This window comes from Notamacropus eugenii, chromosome 3 (genome assembly GCF_028372415.1).
Source record: "Notamacropus eugenii isolate mMacEug1 chromosome 3, mMacEug1.pri_v2, whole genome shotgun sequence".
In the NCBI taxonomy this organism is placed as follows: domain Eukaryota; kingdom Metazoa; phylum Chordata; class Mammalia; order Diprotodontia; family Macropodidae; genus Notamacropus; species Notamacropus eugenii.
The window spans coordinates 190,628,913-190,654,080 of NC_092874.1; the positions used below are offsets into that span (position 1 = coordinate 190,628,913).

General features: G+C 35.4%; 1 protein-coding gene across 2 annotated transcripts in view; it reads right to left on the bottom strand.

Moving 5' to 3' along the window:
- Positions 1 to 25,168, bottom strand: part of PTPRO (protein tyrosine phosphatase receptor type O) — a 218,039-nt gene that overhangs the window by 32,900 nt on the left and 159,971 nt on the right. Inside the window, exons 17-19 of one of the 2 annotated variants that reach the window (XM_072653643.1) lie at positions 19,616 to 19,699; positions 10,548 to 10,583; positions 881 to 962 (exon numbers count right to left, since the gene is read on the bottom strand). In XM_072653643.1, the coding sequence (XP_072509744.1) occupies positions 881 to 962; positions 10,548 to 10,583; positions 19,616 to 19,699 (202 nt within the window). The remainder of the gene's footprint in view (positions 1 to 880; positions 963 to 10,547; positions 10,584 to 19,615; positions 19,700 to 25,168) is intronic. The other variant, XM_072653642.1, reaches the window with a different exon arrangement.

The following is a 25,168-nucleotide window of genomic DNA, read 5'->3' on the forward strand; positions in this document are numbered from 1 at the left end:
TAAAGTATACTCTGAAATAATCCATGCTGGCAACAACACAATCTGACTGGGGAGAGAGGAGTTCCAGAGGGAGACCCTGAGTGTGGATTGGGATGGAAGTCAAAAAAAGAGAGGAGCTCTTTTCTAACTCAAGTCCAGAAAGTGGAAAGTTGAATGGTGAAGCTGAGTAGCCACCTCTATTTTCAGCAGCCAGAATGGTACAGTTGGAGTTAGTGTTTTGAGTTCCATATGAAAGAATACACATCTGGCTGTGAAGCTGAGTCTCCTTTTCCTCTTCCCTCTCTGCCCCAAAGACCCAGAAGCTGATTCCAAAGCTTTTTCTATTCTATAAAATTATCTATTCTCTACTTAAATATGAATTTTTGCTGACTAGACAAAATGTCATAAAATCTGTGAAAGACCAAAGTGGAAACAAGAAGGAGGTTCAAACTTCAGTCCAAAGTGTAAAGCTTTCTCTTGGTGACAGCTGTAAAAGTCAAATGAATCAGAACCTCATGGTTTTAATTTATAAATTTAGAAAAAAATCAAAGTCCCCAAACAGGGTAAACATGAGCTCCAACATTTTTCCACCCTTAAACTACAACGTAAATCAGTGGCTAGTGGTGAAAGGAGATGGACTCTGTTGAATTATCCTCTCCTTTGTTTTCTCCCCAGGCATGCTTAGCTGGTGGTAGGCTTTAGGTCTGGCTGCATAGAAGGGGAAAAGAGAATGGCTGGGAAAGCCCAGTCTGCCCACATTTCAAGGGTGGGAGTCATCAACAGTGAACAGAAAGGTTTTCCTTCCTTTTTGTTATATACCACCAACATTGAGAGATAATATAAAGATTGCACCTATATATGTAAACCTTTGTTTTGTTGAACTGAATTGTATCACACTCACCTCAAATTGGAGAGAAAATTTGTAATCTGAATCTTTGGCCATCTCTTTGATGTAGGCATCAAAGTCATCCAGCTGAACGGGACTTTGTTAAGCACAAAGAAAATAACAGAATAGAATGCTGTTAAAGCATAGCATTATGCATTTAAATGAGTATACATAATTAACAAAGCATCTCATTCAGTGGTACAGGCCTCCTCTGGCCTCAATCTTTCATGTTTGGCAAATATAGAACTTATAAGAATGAACTTTCACTCTATAAGACAAGTCATACCCTAAAAAGTTCAATCATCAGCATTTTTCTTTGTTGATATCTTCCAACAACCCCTTTGAAGGGAGTGGCTTACATATTGAGCTGGCTAAGAAATTAAAGGATATTTTTATACATCTCCTATTTTGTGTCAACTTTGCTATTACTAGATGAGATAAAATGAGATAACGTACCCTTCTACACTCTTCATTGAATGGTCAAACCATTCCATCAGAACCCCAGCAATGCTGCTAAATTGAGCATTAATAGGATAAAGAAATTATATAGAAACTCAGGCAAAATTTAGCTACTGATTGAGTGCTTGTGCTTACCATATATGTAGATATAAAAATATAAACATATATAACATTCGTGTAATATTTGTGTGTGATGTACTCCTAATTCTTTATTGATTCTTCATTTTGGAACAGTTTATCTTATTTTCTTGAAGGTTTTTGCAAGAGTACAAACTCTGATGAGTCCTTCACTGAGTTAGGAAGGTTTCTACTGAATATCACATATTTATTATATGTCTATATATATATGTACATATATATATGTAGAGAGAGAGACATATATGTATATGTGTACATATGCAAATGTTTATATGTAGAATATAAAATAATAATAGCTAGCACTTTAAGGTCTGCAAAGCATTTTGTAGGTTTAGCACTTTAAGATTTGCCAAGTGTTTTAGAAATATTATCTCATTTCATCCTCATAAAAACACTGCAAGCATGTGCTATTATTATCTCCATTTTGAGGCGGGGAGAGTTTAAGTGATTTGTCCAAGGTCACCTGGCTAGCAGGCCATCTGGTCTTCTTGACTCCTTCAGCCTCACCAATATAACTGACCCATTTTTCTTTTTGCTCATACATCTCTTTGATGGCATCCTCTACATTGCTTCATTTACATATTACCTTGTTTGTAATGTGCTATGATGCATTCATGCCCACCATGCTCTCTCCATGAATTAGAATTGTTTGGAGACTACAGCATTTCATCCCTCTTAGTCATGTAACCAACAAAATAATGCTGATATTTTTGAAAAATGGGCCTTTTCTTTCCTGGAGGAGCTGGAGGCAATTAAAAGAACTTTGCAATTTCTAATAGTCAATGAAACCCACTTTCTCCCTTCTGTTCAAGCCTGGGTCCCAGTCATTGTTCCCATGTTTGCCCCAGATCTACATATGATGGAAGATATGTAAACACGTTCAACATTTGTTGACTGTTTCTAAAGGAAGAGTTAATTCAGGACCTTTTGAGTGATTAAGAATGTCAGTTAGGATGCTCTGAAATGTTTTGTGGTGCTCTTGAATCAGTATAGTGCTGTTTATAAATAGGAGTATCTGGAGGACCTCACCATCTATGTGAGGTACTCCTAATTCTTTATCTTCAACTTAAGCTTTGTATTGGAATATCCTCATAAGAGTGGTAATTATATTGTACAAGCATAAGCTTACATACTGCATGCCTCAACTGATATTAGCTGGATAGTGTAATAGATAGAGCACTGGGCCCAGAGTCAAGAAGATATGAGTTCAAGTCAGGCCTCAGACACTAACTGTGTGGCCCTAGGCAGGTAACTTAACTTCTATTTGCCTCTGTTTCCTCAACTGTAAAATGGGAATAACAATTACACCTACCTCACAATGTTACTATGAGGATAAAATGAGATAATGGGACAGACACAAAATAAATATAAATGGGTGATTTGAGTGGAAGAGGATCTAAGGAAATTTGGAAAGACTTCTTGAAGAAAGTCACACTGGAGCTGAGCTTTGAAAGGAGTTAAGGGTTTGGTCCAGACAAGGGGAAATGCAACGTCATGAATGAATAAGCCAAGTAGGTCAGTTTTGCTGGAGCAGTTCATAAGGGAAATAATGTGTAATTAGTTGAAAGATTGGTGGGGAAAGAAGAAATGCAGGCTATAAATAGCCTTATGCAAATGCTCCAGATCACTCATAATAAGAGAAATGCAAATTGAAACAACCCTGAAATTCTATTTTAAAACCATCAGATTGGCATAGATGATTAATAAAAGGAAAATGACACTATGATCAAGCAAAGGAGAGCAAAAAATATGTTGGAAAATTTGATCCAGGAATACAAATTGTGAAAGATCAATGACTGCAAATTATATGAAAATTTCATGTCTATAATTCATGGATGCTTTCCAGAGAATTGCTAGCCATGATGAATACTGGATAACATTAAAATATAAAACTGATTATATTTTAATGAATTGGAAAGACATTAATAATGGAGTCAATTTTGAATCAACTATCTGTGTATGGTCAGAGCAACAATTTGGAAAAGAGAAAAATTAGTAGAAATATAGAGAAAAGAATGAAAATAAGAAAAATGCCATACAATAAAAATAACTGCAGCATAACTTATTTTTAAAAAATATTCATATTGAGTTGGGAAATGGATGGAGGAAAGGACATCATCATTGACTATAATGGTGTCATAGAGAAATTTACTTAATTTTAATTAATTGCTACAAGAAGTTGAAAAGTTCCCCAAATCATCATTGTCAGCAAACATTTGACTCCCTGACTGAGTTATGTGTACTATTAATATATGCTACCTTCGATTTTCCTGAGTTAGGGATAATTAATTATATAGTTATTTATCAGAAATTTGAATGGGTTAATCTAATGGTCAGAAATACAGTTGGAACATTCTATCTTATATTTTATTTCTTTAGATAAATTTTAAAAGCCAAATAAAAAAGCTTTATTTCTTATAGTAAGAAGTCATAGAGATGAAAGTCAATTTAAAAAATAAAACAAAACAAAACCTTGGTGTTAGATTCAATTAATCGTGTTGACCACTGACCAATAAGGAGCATGTACAATATTCCCTGCCTGGTTTTAATACAGTGAATGAAGGGTTGGTGAGTTTTATTCTGAACATGTGTGGTTGAGAGATTGAAATGTTGGTGATGAGTTTCTAATTGGCTTCAAAGCCAGAAGGACTGAAGATCAATATGTCCTGCCTTGACCCTTATACTTAGACTCCTGGTGACTTTCAGGGAAGAAATAACCGCTATAGTTTTTTTGGTGGTGGCAAAGAATTGGAAATTGAGGGGATGCCCATTAACTGAGGAATGGTTAAACAAGTTGTGGTATATGAATGTAATGAAATACTATTGTGCTATAAGAAAGGATGAGCAGGATGCTCTCAGAAAAAAATGAGAAGACTTTCGTGAGCTGATGCAAAGTGATATTTACTGTGTACAAAGTAACAGCAATATTGTAAGATGATCAGTTGTGAATGACTTATCTATTCACAGCAATACAATGATCCAAGAGAACTCTGCAGGACTTATGAAGAAAAATCCCCATAGAAAGAACCATTAGTGTCTGAATACAGATTGAAGCATACTTTTTAAAACTTTATTTTTCTTTGGATTTTTTTCTTGTCTATGTTTTCTTTCACAATATGACAATTATGAATATATTTTGCATGACTATACATGTATAACCTAAAAAAGAAATGATGAGCAGGTGGGTTTTGGAAAAACCTAGAAAGACTCACATGGACTGGTGCTGAGTGAAGTGAGGAGAACCAGGAGACCAGCTGTGCACAGTAACAGTAACACCGTGTGATGATCAACTTTGATACACTTAGCTCTTCTCAGCAATACAAGCCAAGACAATCCAAAAGACTCAAGATGGAAAATGCTATTCACATCCAGAGAAAGAACTGATAGAATCTAAATGCAAATCAAAGCATACTATTTTCACTTTCTTTTTTGGTGTTTTTTTTTCTATTTCTTCTTTCATACTATGACTACTGTTTTACATGCTTCCACATGTATAATCTGTATCAGACTGCTTGCCATCTTGGGGATGGTGGGGAGAAAAGGAGAAAAAATTGGAACTCAAAACCTTATAAAAAAATGAATGTTGAAAATTGTCTTTACATGTCTACATGTAATTGGAAAAGGTAAAATACTATTTAAAAAAAGAAATAACTACTATAAGCCTCTAACTGAGGGGATGAGTAGCAGCACCAGAAGCCAAGTATGCTTGAATTCATGGTGCCTAGTTCTGTTGTGTTTTATTCTTTCTTTGTTTTAGGTGAATGAGTATCCCTTGACAAAATGGATCAGCTTGGTGCCACAAACCTATACCTGTTACTAAAGGAGCTGAGATTGATGGATCACTTGAGTTCAGGAATTCTAAGCTGCAGTTGCCTAAGATGCTTATTTGTCCATACCAAGTCAGACCCTGACATGGTAAGCCACTGGAAGTAGGGGGCTACCAGGCTGCCTGAAGGGGAGTAAACCTGAGCAGGACAGAAATGGATCAGATCAAAGCTCCCATGCCTATCAGTAATGGAGTAAGGCAATGTATACATAGCCTGGGTTAACTAGGGAGACACAGGCTGAAAGAAAAAAAAAGACAAAATAGCCATCAGGAAACTCTTCAACTATCAAAAGTGGTAGAAGAGACCACCAGAGCTTCTAGGAGCAAGAGCTGATTCATGAAGAGCCAACCCCGCGTAGGGGTCTACTTAAGCCAGAAACAAGCCCAGCTGATGACAGGAGAGATTATGGCATTACACCTAGAAGTGAACTTGGTGGGAACTCCACAAAAGCCAGGAGTTGTGAGATACTTCATGTATTTCTTACTTGTGTACATCATCTTCATGTTTTAAATTTTAGTTTACTCTCCTCAGAGACTGAGTAGGTGTAGAAGGGAGAGTGTGCCCTGGTTTGGGGAAGTTTCTGTGATTCTTGTTCTTCTTATACCTTCTTAGTAAATATTGCTTTGTAAAAGCTAACTGATATCACCTGGTTTATATATTGGAGAAGGAATCACACTGAATGAAGACTTGTGATTGACAGTATTAGAAGGCATAATTGTTCAGAATCCTGAGGGCAGAAATAATCATTTACCTTCTGGGGTTTCAGCATGGTAATGTGAATAGAAGTTGATGCATTAGTTCAGAAAGGTGCTATATTAACAAAGTTAAAGCAAAGGCATTTAAAGATGAAACTGGAAGAAAAATCTCCCCCCAAAAGATGAAAATGGAAAAAGTCTGTAAATATTTTTACAATGAACTGTTTTCACCCTCAAGGACAGTGAAACCATCACATGGAAACTAACATCACAGGCTTCTGTGTGCTTATTATAGAGGAGATAGAGACAGCATTAATAGGAACAAAGAACCAGACCAAGCTTTCAGAGAAGAGGTCTGTACTGGAGGTAACATAATTTTGAGGATTTTGAGAGATCAGTTCTCAAGGTTTCTGAAGAAGGAAGATATCAAAAGAACAGAGGGAAAAATCTTATCCTTTATTATTGTCCATAAAAGATTACCATGGGAATATCAACTACTTCCATATATGCCTTTTTACCATCTAAGTAATTTTTTTAATTAAGAGAATATTTACAAACGTTGAGGGAAATATTGATGAAGATATTGGAGGAGAACAATTAGATTTTTGCAGGTAAAATTCCACAGAAGACCAAATCTTTACCATTACAAATTGGCTGAAAGATGCAGAGAATAAAAGATATCCCTGTGCTTATTGCTTATTGACTACAGAAGCATTTGATTTAGCATTCTAATATTAACTCAGAAAAAAAATTTAAGAGGAGTTGGAGCCAAGATGGTGGAGTAAAAGCAGAGACTTCCCTGTGCTCGCCCCCAAAGCCCTCCAAATACCTGCAAAAATGACTCTAAGCAAATTCTAGATCTATAGAACCCACAAAATGACAGAGTAAAACAAATCCCTAGCCCAAGACAACCTGGAAAGTTGACAGGAAGGGTCTTTCACACTGGACAGAAGCATTGTGTAGGGGGATGTGGGCCACACCTGCACAGACCAGCAGGAGCAGGCCTTAGGGGATCAAATCATTGGTAGTTTTGGCAGTTTTCAGACTTCTCAACCCACAAATGCCAAAAAGGTCAATGGGAAAGCTCTGTAGGACCTGGGCAAGAGAAATGCACATGGTCTGGCCAGGTCCAATCCCAGCCACAGAGTAGTGGGATGGTGGTGGTGGCTGGCAGCAGTGGCAGCAGCAGCAGAGGCTGCTTCCAGAGCTCTAGGTTCATAGACCATGGGGGAATCAAGTGGCCGATACAAAATACCTGAAGTCTGGGACAGTACACCCACTCCCACCCCCACCCCCCACTGGAAGCAGAGTTCTCCGTTGACAAAGAATTAGAAAGTCAAGAGTTCAGCTGGGAAGATAAGCAAATGTAAAAAAACTCTGACTATAGAATCTTACTTTGGTGACAAGGAAGATCAGGGCATACAGCAGAGGAGGACAGCAGAGTCAAAGTTCCTACATCAAAAGCCTCTAAGAAAAACACGAATTGGTCACAGGCCATGGAGAGCTCAAAAAGGATTTTGAAAATCAAGTAAGAGAAGTAGAGGAAAAATTGGGAAGAGAAATGAGAGTGATGCAAGAAAATCATGAAAATTGAGTCCACAGCTTGCTAAAGGAAACCTCCAAAATACTGAAGAAAATAACACCTTAAAAATAGACAACACAAATGGCCAAAGAAGTCAAAAAAGCCAACAAGGAGAAGAATGCCTTAAAAAGCAGAATTGGCCAAATGGAAAAAGAGATCTAAAAGCTCACTGAAGAAAATAATGCCTTCAAAATTAGAATGGAGCAAATGGAAGCTAATGACTTTATGAGAAATCAAGAAATTATAAAACAGAACCAAAAGAATTAAAAAATAGAAGGTTATGTGTGAAATATCTCATTAGAATAACCACTGACCTGGAAAATAGATCCAGGAGATACAATTTAAAAATGATTGGACTACCGAAAACCATGATAAAAAAAGAGCCTAGACATCATCTTTCAAGAAATTATCAAGGAAAACTGCCTTGATATTCTAGAACCAGAAGGTAAATTAGAAATGGAAAGAATTCACCAATCACCTCCTAAAAGAGATCCCCAAAGGAAAATTCCTAGGAATATTGTAGCCAAATTCCAGAACTCCCAGGTCAAGGAGAAAATGGAACAAACAGCCAGAAATAATCAATTAGAATATTATGGAAATACAATCAGGATAATACAAGATCTAGCATCTTCTACCTTAAGGGATCCCAGGGCTTGGAATATGATATTCTGGAGGTCAGAGGAGCTAGGATTAAAATCAAGAATCACCTACCTAGCAAAACTGAGAATAATCCTTCTGAGTATAATCCATTGAGTGGGCATTCAATGAAATAGAGGACTTTCAAGTATTCTTGATGAAAAGACCATGGCTGAATAGAAAATCTGACTTTCAAATACAAGAATCCAGAAAAGCATGAAAAGGTAAACAGGAAGGAAAAATCCTAAGAGATTTATTAAAGTTGAACTGTTTATATTCCTACATGGAAGAATGATATTTCTAACTATGAGACCTTTCTAGGTATTAGGGTAGTTGGAGGAGATAGATAGATAGATACATTGATACATAGATAGACAGAGAGATAGATAGATAGATAGATGGTGCAAGGTGAGTTGAATATGAAGGGATGATATCTAAAAAACAAAATTAAGGGAATTTAAGAGAGGAATATATTGTGAGACGGAGAAAGGGAGAGATAGAATGGGGTAAATTATCTCACGTAAAAGAGGCAAGAAAAAAGTTTCACAATGGAAGGAAGAGGTGAGAAGTGAGAAGGAATGAGTAAACCTTACTCTCGTCAGATTTGGCTTAAGGAGGGAATAACATACACACTCAATTGGATATCTTACCCTACAAGAAAGCAGGGGGGAAGGGAAAAAGAGGGGGGGGGGATGATAGAAGGGAGGACAGATTGGGGGAGGGGAGAGTCAGAAGCAAACACTGTAGAAAAGGGACAGGGTTAAAGAAGAATATAGAATAATTGGGGGACAGGATAGGATGGAGGGAAATATAGTTAGTCTTTCACAACATGACTATTATGGAGGTGTTTTGCATAACTACAAATGTATAACCTATATTGAATTGCTTGCCTTCTCAATGGAGGTGGGTGGGGAGGGAAGAAGGGTGAGAATTTGGAATTCAAAGTTTTAAAGACAAAGATTAAAAATTGCTTTTGCATGTAACTGGGAAATAAGGTATATAGGCAATGGGATATAAAAATCTGTCTTTCCCTTCAAGAAAATAAAGGGGAAGGGGATAAGAAAGGGGGATGATAAAAAGGAGTGTAGACTGGGGAAAGGGTAACTGAATGCATGTCATTTTGGAGTGGTGGGGCAGGGGAGAGATGGTGAGAAAATGTGGAAGTCAAAATCTTATGCAAATGAATGTTGAAAACTAAAAACAAATTGAAATCTTTAAAAAAAGAGAAAAAAGAAAAAATAAGGATTCTAATAGTATCAGTTTTCATCTATTTAATGAATAGCCTTTGTATAACTCATTTTTTTATATCATCCATTCCATAGTTACCTCCAATGGGAGTAGATAATTCCTACATTTGCTATTTCTTAGCCTAACTCTTCCCTCCTTTTTTGCCTGCAATTAGTAATCATCCAATGTTCTACCAGAGAGAAATATCAAGAGTGAACTGTTTGCATAAATGTTCCATTTTTTATTTAAAACAATTTTTATTTTAATGAAGGAAAAGTCTTCATTATTTTAATAAAATTTAAAAGCTTCATTTTAGTAAAGGAATGGGATATTAGACTATGGAAGCCCAGCAACTGTTAATCTTTAACAATTGCAATCCTATTTCTGCTGGCTTAACTTTTCCTAGATGATTGAAATGCATTTCCAGAGAAATCATTATTTTTCTATTTATTTGTTGAGGTTGTCTCAGAGAGTACTTTCAGAAGCATTTATTATATACCAAATGTGGAAAAAAGATCTTTCATACTACGATCACTGAATCAAAAATGTAAGCTGACAAAACATTCAGAGTACTGCTCGTACCATGTAACATTTTTGCTTTGTCTTGTCTTAAATGGTCTACTGGATGAGAACTGTAGAAATCATTCTGCAAAATTTTGTTACCCAAAGCAAAAACTTCTCACAGAATTTTTCTGATATTTAAGTTTAAATTTTCCCTTTCTGATTTTTCCTATTTGCTATGGTTTATTCCATGATATGCTTTCTTAGTAATTTCATCAAGAATCTATGATTCCTGAGGTGGAGGAAGTTTCTCCACCCACACTGGTCATAACCCATCTATCTTAGTTTTCTAATACTTTTGTGTCAGAGAGGTTCAGGGGCTTACCTTTGTATGAGAGGCAGGATTTGAATCCAGACCTTACCAACAATAGTGTAAGTCACATAGCTTCTTGGCTTAGTTTTATTCACTTGTTATACATTATAAGATATATTTGTTTCCCAAACATCATCCTGTTTCTGTGCAGACTTTTACTTTTTTATAATTTAGCTACGGCTTGTCAGTACATTCACATATATTTACATAAGTCATCAAGAGAAAAAAATCCAGAGAAACCTACTTGGTCAATTTCCTCTTCTTTAGTCCATTTTTACTCCTGTAAATAACAATAATGATATTAACAAAATGATTAAAGCAAATTTATCTGGGCAAAATAACTGATTAACATAATGACTTGAATTGAATTGGGTTTTCCTTAATTAAACACAATTATTTAATATTCATCAAAAACAATTTCAAGTTTGGTTGCTTTTCTGAAAATAAAAAAAGATAGCTGTAATCTGAGATGTCAGTTAAAAATCTTTTAAATTTTGATCACTGGGAATATTATTGTGTTTATGTTTCCTTATATTTCCAGGTTGCATTTAATAAAAAACACTCCAAGTTTTAAAAATATTTAACTATAATTTCTAAGCAGAAAAAATATACCAGCTCTATCTGCTTCTGAAGTCACCCTGGCACATCCTGGCACAGTAAAGGAAAACAAAAAGCTTGGAATCCTGCACTCTGATAGAAATATAGACACTGTTCTAAAAGTATTAGTGCAGTTTAAAGATATTTGATCTTATGGAAAGATAAATACTGGTGTCCCAAAAGATTTAGTGAATATTAAAACTATTCTTACACTCTGTATTTATCTTACATTTAACATTTATATTCAAAAATTTTGGTTATGGCCTAGAGATTAAACTAGTAATATCAATGAGAATACATGTGTGTGTGTGTGATATGAAGAACACTGCCATGATGAAGCTAACATGTATATTACATATATAAAATGTATATCTATATATGTATAGATATATCTATATGTATATAAGTACATATACTTGCTGATATATGTAACATATCATGATGCATCATATATAATATATCATAACTACATATGTACACACATTTGATATATGTTATATATGTATATATATATTTATGTGTGTGTATATACATATATATACATAATGTTCATCTTGATACTATTCTTGCCCAATGGGGAGAATATTATTTTGAAAATTTAATTTTTTTGCATATGAATGCTACCATTGATTTTTCTGGATTAAGGATAAATAGTAACATTGGTATTAATCAGGAATTAAATTGGGTTAATTTAATTTTCAGAAATATAGCTGAATGCCTTAATGAATTTTTGAAGATCTTGGTTCATAATCTGTTGGTATGAATTACTGGGGAAGCATTATGACACAGTGGAAAGAAGAACTGTTCCAGGCACTCTGGAATACAAAGATGAGAACGAAGTATTCCTTGTCCTCAGGGAACTTACATTCTATCACGGGAGACAACACATAATAAGTATATAAAGAATGTAGACACCATAAGTACAAGGTAAATATTTTGGAGGGGTTTCCCTAGGATCTGGATGGATGAAGAAATGCTTCATGTAGAATGTGGAACTCAAGCAGAATTTTTAAAGAATCAAGGGATCCTAAGAGACAGAGGTGAGTATGGGAATGCATGTATTTCAGGTATGGGAGACAGTCACTGGAAAGGTGCAGAGATGGGAGATGGACTATAAGGAGAAATGAGAAGACTATAAATTAAGAGAACGGGAACAAAGGAATAGGAGTCAGGAGTCCCAGCTCGATCTCTAACTAAATGGGTGACATTGGACAAATCACTTGACCTAAGTTATTGTTTCTACATTTATAAAATGAGGGTGTTGGAATAATTGACCTTTAAGGTCTTGTCAAGATCTAACAACCCACTTTAAAGCAAAGTTTAAAATATGTTAATAGCAAATTGGTCTTTTTATCTTTTAAATGAAAGCAGTCAAGATGAAAAGCACCTTATATTGGAAATGAAAACATTTGGTCTCTAGTCCAACTCTTCCACTAACTAGCTGTGTGACCATGGGCAAGTATTTCACTTATAGGAATCTTACGCTCCTCTTGGGTAAAATGAAAGGATTGGATTAAATTATTTCCAAAGTCTTTAATAGCTCAACAGCTTTATGATTACATAAGAATATAGGAAAATAAACTATATTTCAGGTTGATATATGAAAATAAAGTTTATTGCATCACCAGTTATGTTAATATCAGAAACATCAGTTTAAATTCCAGTAGAAGGCATCAGATTGATATACTGCCGAACGTTGCAAACAAAAAATTAAAATATCCTTACTAAATGAATATTTTCATTTTACTTTTTCATCAAATGAGGTATTTGACACAACATTAAGCCTAGGCTGAGGGAAATATGGGTAAGAAGAGAAGGAAGTTAAGAAAGTAGAAGGGAAGGATAGCACATGAAAGGACTGTGCTCTTCTGTCCCTGGTAGATTTTGTTTCCTGCCCATTCTTAAGTTGGATACAAATCACGCTACAGTACTCTTTCTCATCTCAACTCCCTTTTTCCTCATCCATGGTCATGGGCAGTAGGAAGTAGAACCATCCAAGTACTCTTTCCCTATGCTCCCACTTTATATCCTGTAATTATTAAAACATCTCCTGACCCTCTTGAGTCTAACATAGTTTCTAAGCTAGACATTATGTGTCTGTTTTAAATGCACTTAGGATTTTAATAAAATATTTGCTTGCAGGCAAGACTGGCTGAGGATGGGATTGGGTTGAACAACGACTGACAAGAAGTAATTTCTTTATCACAGTATTTTCTTTCAACATTTCATTTTCATTTTATTCTAGAGAAAGTTTTTAAAACTAAAAAGTACACATCATTTCTGGAAAATATATGAAGCTGCCGACATATTTTATGACCTGGTATAAGGATCTTTCCTACCTAAATCAGAACTCCTATTGATTCTTGGCAAAGGAATAGAAAATGCAGAAAATAAATCCATTTCTGAAATTGAGATGGCAACATGAATGCATTGAACAATGAAACCTTAACCTGCAGTTACTACTCAAGAACCGTCAGACATCTAGTTATAGAGGAAGTAGAATCAGGTTTTGTTTTTGCATTGTAGGTATGACCTGAATCAACTTTCATCTCAATATACATTATATACCAGCATTTCAGTTGTCTCATCATCAGTGGGGTATGTATTTCTATAATGTGGGCGGGACTAATTTGTGATGTTATATTTGACTCATCCTGAATTTATAGAAGAGTTGATTTTTAAATGCTGGCTTATGACAAACAAGATGGGAAAACTACATAGCATTATCATGAGAATTTCCCTACTTGCTCATGGCTTTTTAAATTGCAATGCTAATATAAAACTGAAGTTGTAAATTGAATCCATTAGAAAGTTATTTCTGGGAATTTTAATTCAACTGTCTTGTAATAAGGTGTAACATATATTAAAATGATAAAATGGATAGGGATTAGATCTTTTATTTCATTGATACAAAGAACTCCCAGATATGGAAACAACCTCTATCCATCTAAGTCAGTACTTTCTCTGTAATTATAGTCATCAAGCTAAAGTAGTTCCTATTTAATGGTTCAGAAGCCTCAAGAGGTTTATGCTAACAATTCTTTAATGGTGCCTTAAGCAGTAAATAATCACAGAATATTATGAACAGTATATTAAATCACCCTGGGGAGTCACAACGTATTCTTGTTGTTGTTGAAAGGGGTTTGCAGAATAAAAAATGTTAGGAGCTACTTACTGTATTAGAGAGTTGCTTAAAGCATGAAAAGGTTAAGTGACTTGCCCAGGGTCACAAAGTCAGTATGTAGCAGCACGTGTGCTTTCCTCTTACTTTCTTCTTTAAAAAAATATTTATTTTATTTTTAAATTTATGGAATAAAACAACCATTTCCATATCATAGTAAAATAAAAAAGGTGATTGCACTTGAAACTGCAAATCTATTATGTATACCTTACTAATCCTTTTAAATATGTAAGATTATCACGTAAATTTCTTTTTTCCCTTTTTCCTCCCTCTCCCACCCTAGAAATAATCATCTTTAGAACAAATATGTATACATGTATACATATAGATGTGAAATCATTCTATATATACTTCTAATTATGAGTTGTTTCTCTGTATACAGTGCCTTCCTTCATAGGTCCTTTGTAGTTAATTTGGGTAATTGTATGAGTAAAAAAAGACTTAGTTTGTTCTATTTTCTTCTCACCTCTCAGTAGTCTGATGTCTGATTTCATCATTCTTTCCAAAGCTACTAAAGATCTCTTAATTGTCTGAATAAGCTCTTCTCAATTCTCATTCTTATAGACCTTTTTTGCTACATTTGATGCTATTTATCATCTTTCCTTTAGGAAACTGTTCTCTCTTGCTCATTCTTCTACCGTGATACCTGACCACTCTTGATCAATCTCCTTTGTTAAATCTTCCTTTAAGTCACATCCAATAACCATGGTGTCCCCAAAGGCTCTGTCATGGATTTTCTCTTCTTCCTCTCTACTGTTTACTTGGTGATCTTAGCAGCTCTCATGGATTCAGTTATCATCTTTATATTTAGATGTAAGCTCTTGGAGAACAGGGATGGTTTTTTGACTTTCTATGTATCCCCAGTGCTTAATACAGTGCCTGGGACATATAGTGGCCCTTAAAAAATGCTTAGTGACTTGACCTGAGACTAAACTTGACCTCAGATCTTCTGAGCTCCAAGACTATTTCCCTATCTAAAATTCGACACTGCAATAATAAAAAATGTGAATTTGGAATTATTATCTATACAACCTATCTTCAAAAGTGTTGTCATATAGCATAAACATGCAGAATGAAGAATTTCTCTTCAGGATTTCACTTTTCATTTGATACTAGGGTAAATTTTCCCTAATGTCAAATTGAATGAATTCAAGTAGTCAAAACACATTTATAAATCTCAATGAAAATTGCAAATCAGGACAACCAACCAAACTGGAATTCATCTGAAAGAAAAATTATGAAGGTATGAGAGCATATTGAAGTTTCAGTGAAATATTTTAATGAATTCCAAAAATAGATGTTACATAGAATGCAATGAGGTGAATGGGGAAAAACATTTTAAATACTCTCAAAAAAAATCAGTTGATGATTCCCAAAACAGAAATAGAGCACAAATTCATTTGAAGCAAAGATGAACATTAAAAGCTATGTTGTTTCATGCTGAAAAAGCAAGTGTTATGAACTCAAGGTAACCAAATAAATAATTCACCATACTGTGGGTAGTGGAAAAGATCCTAGACCCTATTGAAATTGATGTTTGCTTTAAATAGTAAATAAAATCTGAGATCACTGATATAAGAAATTCTGGGGGAACATAGTCCTGTGATTAACATAAATGGGCAATGGTACCCCACACTGATATTGCTCTCCCACACCCATCCTCTGACCCCTAAAAAGAAAAGATTCAGCAAACACCAAGAGAGAGATTTTCTCGAGTTCTATACAAAACAAGGAAGGCAGCTTAGGGATTTACTTGAAACCCATAGAGTACAAAGTCCTTTGTAGGAAGTGAATAATTTATAGAGGAGGCTGGAGGGAATGTTAGAAAAATGAAGCTATGATAAATCTAAAACAGTGTGATGGGAGACATTAAGCTATACAGGGAGATGGGCAAACTGAAAGGATTAACAATAAGTATTCAACAAATGGAAATAACTAGAATAAAAAACAGAATTCTTAGAAGGATTAAAAAAAGAGAGAGAGATAAATGGGGGACATTTGAATGGGTTTCCTAATCTTAAACAGGAATTTTAAAGCAGGGACTATCCCTCCCTCTTTTGTACCCCCTACAATAGCTACCACAAACCTGGGTTTATAGTAAACATTCAAGATACATGTAATGGCTGACTGAAACGTGTGAAGGTCAAAAAGTTGTGTTTCTACTCTTAGAAGGGACCGTCTGCGTTGAAAGGAAGCAATTTATGTTATCTTGGGGCTTACTCAGATTGTGGCTGCCAAAAATTCAAGCAATCTTGTCTGAAGAAAGCACTACACCAAAAGTATCTAGTAAAGATAAAAACGACAACAATTCATGCTCACATGTCTAGGGTTTAAAAGTAAATTGAGGAGGCTCTGATGAGAATTGAAAAGTGAGATGGAAAGAAACTTAGTAAGAGTAATTTGTTTTATTGGGATTTGTGGGAAGAAATGTAAGTGTATTATTTAATGATCAATAGTTTAAAATGGTTAGGTGATTAATAAATATCGAGCAAATATTAAGCAAAAAAGAAGTAAGCAAAACATTCAGAGCGGCACTTTTTGTGGAACTGGAAACAAAGTATATGCCTGTTGATAGGGGAATGACTAAACAAAGTGGAGTATATAAATGTACTGGAATAGTAATGTATCATGAAAACAATGAATATGAAAAATTCAGAGAAATATGGAAGACATACAGTAATATAAGCAGAACTAGGAAGAATACATATGCACACACATGTACGTGTATGTGTTTGTATTTGAAATACATAGAAAATGTATTTGTATATACATAGAAACATGTATTTGTACATTCATAGAATTATCTTATAAAATGTATAAACAATATATTTTATATAATATATATTATATGTATTATACATATAATATATATTATATATTTTATGCTAATGTATAATAAATGCATCATATTGTAACTACATGATATATTTCCTAATGTAATATATTATATAGTGTATTATATGATATATATGAGTGCAAAATATTATTGTAAAGAATACAAAACAAATAAACTGAAGATAGTGTGGTTATAATGACCAAACAGTCCTGAAAAAGATAAGAAAAATATATACCTTCAATATGGTAATATACATAGAATTTTTAGAATAGTGTTTTAAGAGTGTAACGATGAACATGTAGATCGTTTAATGAAAAATATGCTTCCAGTTATTTGATTATAACTTTAAGTGTAGCCAGAGGGTAATAAGGTGGATGCAGCAGTAATAACTGTACATTAAATACATACATATAATTTAGTTATAATTCTCACTCAAATTTTGTGCTCTAGGGTCATTTATGTTGTTCTTGACTAGTCACTGCATTCCTCCCCTTGCCTGCAGTTCCAATGAATTGTTGGCTACCATATTTAAAAAAAAATTCCCGAAAAAAGACTCCCTAGCATTCTTCTTTTATTCATTATAATAATTGGCAAACCTCATTTCCAGGAAGTTCTTTATGTATTTCTTCTGTTGCAGCCCAATTTCTGAATTCTTCTTGTTGCGCCCACCCTGTTCTCAGAGGAGCTAGAAATATCTAGTCAAAATCCTCTGTGTAAGTAGTCCCTTCACCCTCCCTTCAACAAGTTAAGTAATCCCAATTCACTTCACCTCCCCCTACACCCCTGGGTCTCTTTCTCAGTATTTTGATTATTGTTATTCCTTTTCTCTGTACCATTCCAAATTTCTTATACCCTTCTATCTCTGTGTCCACCACTGTAGCTCCCAAAGAACATGGATTAATTTTACAAGAGCAATAGCAGTATGAACTTTGCTTCTGGAAGACTATCTTTTCTTTTGGTTCTCAAAGAATAGCCCATATCTCCATGCTTCAGTTCCAGATAATTCCTTACTCAAAAGAAAATGATGCTTAGAATCCAAGGACTTATCCTCAATGGGAAATAGAAATGACAAAAATTTGGAAACCTCGAAGGAAGAAGTAGGAAATCTCTTTATGTTCAGTCCCTGACTCTGACATTCGAGTTTCTCCATAATTTGACTCCAATTCACAAAACTAATTTTATTTCATACTAATCTCTTGGATTTTCTCTCTTCCCTGGACTTTTGAGACTTCTCTGTAGCGACTCTCCTCCAACTTCAGTAAGAGACTCCTCAGTTTCCTTTGTAAGTTAATTCATTTTTCATGGTCCTTCCACCATGTGTGGGTTGGCCTCAGGGTTTTGTCTGGGACCTTCACCTCTTCTCTACATTCACTTTCTTGGTGTACTCATCAGGTTCCTGCCTACTGCATCTCACATCAATTACAAAGTCCACTGTTTGGCATTGAAAGCCTTTTCCAATATTGCTTTACAATATCTTTCCAGGTGGACTACACCTTACTACCCATCATCTACCCAAATTGTTCTGTTGACTGTTTCCCATAAGTGATATTCCATATTTTCTCCCATGCCTTTGTATAGGCTGCCCCTCCTTTCCTGGAATACTCTTCTTCCTTACCTCCACATCTTAGAAACCCTATCTTCCTTTAAGTCTCAGTTACCTTATTCTAGATACAGTTCCTAATCTCCTCTGGTTGTTGGTGCCTCAATGGAAATTGTTTTCTCTTTATTTCTCATGTCTTTTATCTACTTATCTACATAAGTATTCCTCTAGAAGAACATAAGATCTTTGAGAGCAGGCTGGTGTGTATGTGTATGTGTGTGTGTGTGTGTGTGTGTGTGTGTGTGTGTGTGTGTGTGTGTGGCATTTAATAAATGCTTGTTGAACTGAACATTTCAACCAAACCCAGTTATTCTTCACCTTCTGTTCTCATTCTTTCCTTATGCATTTGCACAAGCCATGGTCCATTTTTGATGTCCCTCTCTTCCATCAAGGATTTATTTAAATTCCATTTTCTTCTTTTCTCCTCCTCCTCCTCCTCCTCCTCCTCCTCCTCCTTCTCCTCCTCCTCCTCTCAATATCCACCTCAAGCCAGCAAAAATGACCTTACTTTTCTCAGGTTGTTGGTAGCACTTTGCTCCCTGGTTCCTTGAATAATAATTAGTCCTGTCATGCCATTAGGTTGCAAACCCCAATAGGTCCTAAGAGCAGGCCCATATTGTGTCAGACTTTAAATTCCCCAGGCTTGACATAGTATTTTGAAAACAAGAAGTAATTAAATAATGTTTAGTAAATTAAACAGAATAAAGGAGAGTGTGCTTATAGTATTCTGATTTTATTACAGTATGTGAGTGCATACTTGTCTTTTCTGGGATATGAAGCCTCCCGATGGAACAAAGAAATAGAAAAAAGGGGAAACATATTTACAAAAATGAAAGGTGTATGATAAGACATCAGAAAGGTGGATCAAAGATGAGATAGCTAGTAGAAGGAATCATAAAAGAATTTTGAAAAACAGAAATACAAATGATAAAAATGACAGCGTTTTAGCCCCATTGACTGCCTTAATTCATTTTTAGTCAATGAAAAAGTACTTTAGATATTTTCAACAAATTAAATAAATTTTAAACCCCTTTTATTTTTTAAGAAGCTAACATTATTCATATATTGTGTAAGGAAAGTAGTAAAAACATCACTTACCAGGGGTTAATATAAAATGCCAAAAGATAATCAGTCCAAAGACATGAGGGTAGCAGAGTTAGGAAAGCAAATATACTCCTACGCCTGTGAGCATTAATAGATAATAGATGTGGAGATGAAAAAGCAAGATGTTAGTAATGTAAACATAAAACAGAGATCAGTTACCTAATAGACATATTCAAATGACAGATAATTGTATTATTAAAATTAAGTATCCTATGGAATTTCAGATATAAAGATTTATATGTTAACTCTGGCAAACAATCTATGAATGATCCTATAGCCACTAGGTAGACTTAGTTTGTGATAATTAGCCTATTGCATGGTGGTTACATGCTATGTTTAGTGAAATAATGCTCTTATATTTTTCATTAGGCCTTGAAAATTGCCCTTCTAAAAATACTGATACTAGAATGAACTTCTGTGTTGCCAAAGGCTTATTTTAGCTAAATTTTATCCTTCACTTGGGAAAGTATAGTACACATTGTATAATAAATGTTTACTAAATGATTGAATATTGGAATGCACGATCTTATTTTACGATAAAGGCAGACCGCCAAGATTATCTCCCGGTCAGCCACTCTGAACAAAGATCAGAGATTTTGTTGCTAAGAGGGATACATACTAACGGCAGATGGAGCGATCTATTTCACCTAGATTCTTTGTCCTTACTCTGAGATTTATTTGCATGCCACCCAGAAGCAGGGGGACTGAAGGGAACTTCAGTGCTCCATACCCACCCTGCTCCTTTGGACTTTTGTTGGGTAGGATTCCTGAAAGGATTTTTTTAGGAACACAGATTAGCAAGGATTTATTTCACAGTAATTAAAGGGAATTTTCTAAGTTGGAAGGATAAGCCATATTGGCCTAGGATTTGTGTTGGCTTTTTCCAGGTGCTTGGATAGGTGCAACTGTCGTGGCCTTAGGCTACCTGAGCTAAAAAAAGATCTTTCCACTTCCTCGTAAGGAAAGAGGCTTCCTAGCAAAACTGCACCCCAGAAGATGGTGGCAGAGCAGCAGACATTGAAGAGACTGTGTAGCTGAATTCCAGCAGATGGTAGCAGAGAGCAGCACAGTGAAGACTGCAGTTATGGAACACTAGGGATGTCCAGTGGAGACGTGATGGGACATGCAGCAGAGAGCGGCAAAGACACTGTGACATCCAGCAGGGAACAGCAGAAAGGATGAGATAGGTCAAGGGCATTCCAGCTCCAACTGGCTGAGGCTGTTAAATTTTCAGAGTGAGCATTTACACCTTGGGAATCAGCAAACACCACAAATAAGGGCTTGATCTATTTATAGCCTTGTTAAGTCTAGATTCCAGACATAAGAAAATGATGGAGAAAAGGTCAATAATGCAAACTGAGCTTCAAAGTGTGTCATGCATATTTTTTTTTCCTCCCCGATAGACAATTATTAAAACATTCACAATCTCCAGCTACTTGTCATTCCACAAGATGAAAGCAACTCAGTAACATATCTCCTCAGATTTCTCAACCCAGCTGTGGGATTTCATCCTGTCCCCTGTTGGGTACATACTCCCTCTTTTCAACTTCTGTGTGTGTGTGTGTGTGTGTGTGTGTGTGTGTTGCTCTCTTTCATTAGACTAGAAGCTTCTAGAGGCAAGGATTGTCATGCCTTTCTTTGTATCCCCAGCACTTAGTACAGTGCCTAGCACACGGTTGCACTTAATAAATGTTTATTGATTCTGACTTATCAGCACCCCTCTGTACCAGTGGATTCATGATGAGTAGCTGACAGTACTATGATGACATCATCAGAGGTTATCAGCGGTTCTGCAAGGTCAGAAGTATGAGTTTCCCCAGCAATGCATGTATCCTGGGTACATGCATTTCTACTGAGTATTCCATTTTGTGTGTGTGAATATATATTCTCCTTCATGCTGTATACAAGAGTTATCTATGCATGCCCACCCCGTCCAACCCTTGTGATAACCTATGAAGAAATGTATCTCTCTGAGTATTAGAGAAAATCTTCTTATCAGTTATTTTGCCATGCTATTTGATAAAATATCCTTTTCTTTGAATGAATATGTCTTTCCTAGTGAAGAAAATGTTTTAGGTCACATTTCTATAAAACTGCACCATTTCAAGTCTCACTAAGTGGAAGAAGTTTGGTTTTAAATTCTTCTTTCTGAAATTACAAGTAGTTTGAAATCAATAAGTATAACAATTTGTGCAGAATTCTGGGTCTAAATGAATCCTTGATTTAGTCCCGGAAGTCAAATATGGTATGGTATCAGGTAGCAGTATTTCATGACAGGCAACTCATCTTTAGTCTAAGGCAGGGGTTCTTAAACCATTTTTGTTTCATAGATCACTTTGGCCATCTGGTGGAAGTCTATGGACTCCTTCTCAGAAAAACGGTCTTAAATTAATTGACGGAAATGCTGTTTCAGTTAGAAGTCAATGAAAAATAATGATGTAATTTTTTTCCTACTCAAGTTCACAGCCCACTGAAATCTGTGTACACTCAGATCTTAAGATGTTTCACCTAAGATGTGATATCCGTCAGTGCAGAAGAAAAATGGCTTTCTTTTTTATTATTCTAAGTTAAAAGTTGATTCTAAATGCTTAGTTGGAGACCAAATTCAAATATCAAAAATTACTAATAAAAGAGAGCATTTTTAAGCATCAGCTTTAAAATAGTATGGTTATTTCTGTACTAAGCAGTACACTGGGAAACAAATATTAACACCTATAAAGCCTCAGTAAGAACAATTCACATTTATGTAGCATTCGAATGTTACAGAAAATGCTGGCTCTATTACAATCCAGTGAAGGGCAAGTATTATTGCTCCTAGTTTACAAATGGGGAAACCAAAGCCCTAAGAGGTGAAGAGACTAGTACATGGTCTGTTAGGTTGAATCTGTTTACTGGTCCCATGCTTTTTAAATCACACCATGCTGCCTTTCAAAATTCATATTCAAAGTTCAATTTTAATAACCATATTAAGCACCCACTATGTATAAGGCATTAAGTTCGGTGTTAGGGAGAATAAAACAAAAGTGCATTCACTTGACAGGATTTGATATAACAAATCTTCACTGAGATGATTATTCCTTCTTAGTAAAAAAGCTACCTGGTCACTTGATTATTATTACAATTATGTAACAGACCCTTTATTATTTTATTTAATTCTCCTACACTTGCAGTGTATTGAGCTATACTTGAGTTGTATAGAAAGGTCTTGGGAGCTGGGGGTTGGGGAAAGTAAATTCTGTGTTGCTTTAGGTATCTTCTGTGCCCATTCCGTAACATACATGGACCATGTTTAGTCCATACACAGGTCTGGAGAACATAATTTATGAGGCTCATTTAAGGAACCAAAAAAAACCCATGTGTATAAGATAGAACAACTTGGCTAGGACCTGATGGCTGGGCTAATTGACTTTACATGACATGACACCCTTGTAAAAACTCATTAAATGGGGGAAGATCCTTCCAGTAAAGTAAATTTAACATCATTTTTTCTTGATGGCTTTGAAATTTTTATTCAGAGGAGGAAGGAAGGTTTATAAGCTGGGTGCCCCCCTAAAATAGATAAGGTGTTTGGCTACAGTTGCACTTGTGGTTATTTAGCACTGTTTAGCTAAATTACATTAAGGGGTGAATGAGGCCCAGCTCGTGGGCTTTGCTTGGAATGGACTAGTTTAACTTTCCTCTTTTTAATAGCTGTAGACTATCTCCCTTAATCAATTCCTAGTCATCAGAGGGACAAAGAAAGAGAAGGTGGGAGCAACCACAAAATTCCAAAGCTTATGCCCTCTATGCCTGTTATCATGGTTTTCTGGGTATATGAATTAAAAATTATTGTGAGATTCTTCACTGCTCCACTTGCAAGGATTTCCAGCCTTCCATTTCAGCATAACAGAATAATCAAAGATGGCAGCAAAATTGGATAAGGACATATGCAACTCAATGCAATCATCGTTTTACTCAGAAGGATAAGCTGTTTCTGTATTAAAGTTTTTATAAAAAAAGGAGTATTTTAAGGAAAACTTCTATTTAATACAATGCATTTTAATTCATGTAGGTATTTAGTATAGGATTCTGTTCTATCTGAGCCAGTTTTACAATATATACTTTGCATAATGGATTGCTTAAATACTCAGAACAATACCAAATGAATGAAGTTTGTTTAATATTTTGTAATATATCAGCAGTTCTGCCAACTTAGTCAATTAGCTTGGCCTCTAAATTCTCTATGCATCTTTGTCATTAGAATAAAATTTGTTTTAATATACTTGCTCAAATGCATTTTCAATCCATTAAAACCTTTATCATAGTATCCTTATGTAGGAAATCCAGCTCCCTTTCCCACCTTACCATAATGAGAAAAGCAAAACAATGGAGGAGGGGGTACAGGAGGAAGAAGTAGGAAGGCAGCAGTTGCTGCCAAAAGTCTTAATAAGGGTACATGTTTTTTCTAAAACTGCCAGTAAATGGAAGGAAGCAAAACTTCAGAACAAGGTTTCCTAAATTCATGCCTCCCTATTCAATGATTTCAGAGATGGAGTCATGAAGTCCTGAGTTCAAATCTTCCCTCAAACACATTAGCTATTTGACCCTGGGTGGGCAAATCACTTGATCTCTCAGCTTCCATTTCTTTATCTGTAAAGTGGGAATAGTAATAGCACCTAACTCAGAGAGTTGTTGGGATAATCAAATAAGACTATTCGAGAAGTAGAGAATTTAAGAAAAAAATGAGTTTTAATCAGTCAGCATGTCAAGTATTGTACTAAAACACCAGAAATAAAAAGAAAGGCAAACAGAATCCCTGCCTTCTGGAAACTTAGATTTTTATGGGGGGAGACAATATGTAAATAACTAAATGCAGACAACATAAATAAACTAAATGGAAATTCATCTCGGAGATGAAGACTGACATCTGGTGGGATAGTGTAGGAATGGGAGAAAAGGAGGGATAAGGCCATGAAAGAGCTCATAAAGAAAGTGGAATTAGACCTGAGTCTTAAAGGAAGTCAGGGAGCTATGAACCAGATGAGAGAAGGGAGAACACTGCAAGCATGGGGAAGAGCCAGTGAAACAGGAGGGAAATGAGGTGCAAGGAACAACAAATAGACCAGAATCACTGAATTATAAAGTAATACAAGGACACTCTCTTAAGAACTTTGGAATTGATTGCATGACATGGGAGACACTGGCACAGGACCACCTAGTATGAGAGAAGGTACTGTAGTCTATGGGCAAAACAGAATTAAAGTAGCTCAAAAGAAATGTGAGATGGACAAATTCAGAGAATCCACTCCAAATGTTCACATGAACTATTTGTGCCTGACTCATGGTAGAACATTCCAAGCTCATAACTGGTCTGATCATCCACAGTCAGGACATATGGTAACTTGACCCTAGAATAGTGATATCATTTTGGTCTTTATAAAGAACCAAGGACAGCAACCAACCAACTAAGTGGTAGAGAGTACAAAAGGATTTTAAACATAGAAAGAGCAAGAATGTAAAGGGTCTTAAAAGTCCAAAGATTTTATTTTTTTTGCTAGAGATAATAGG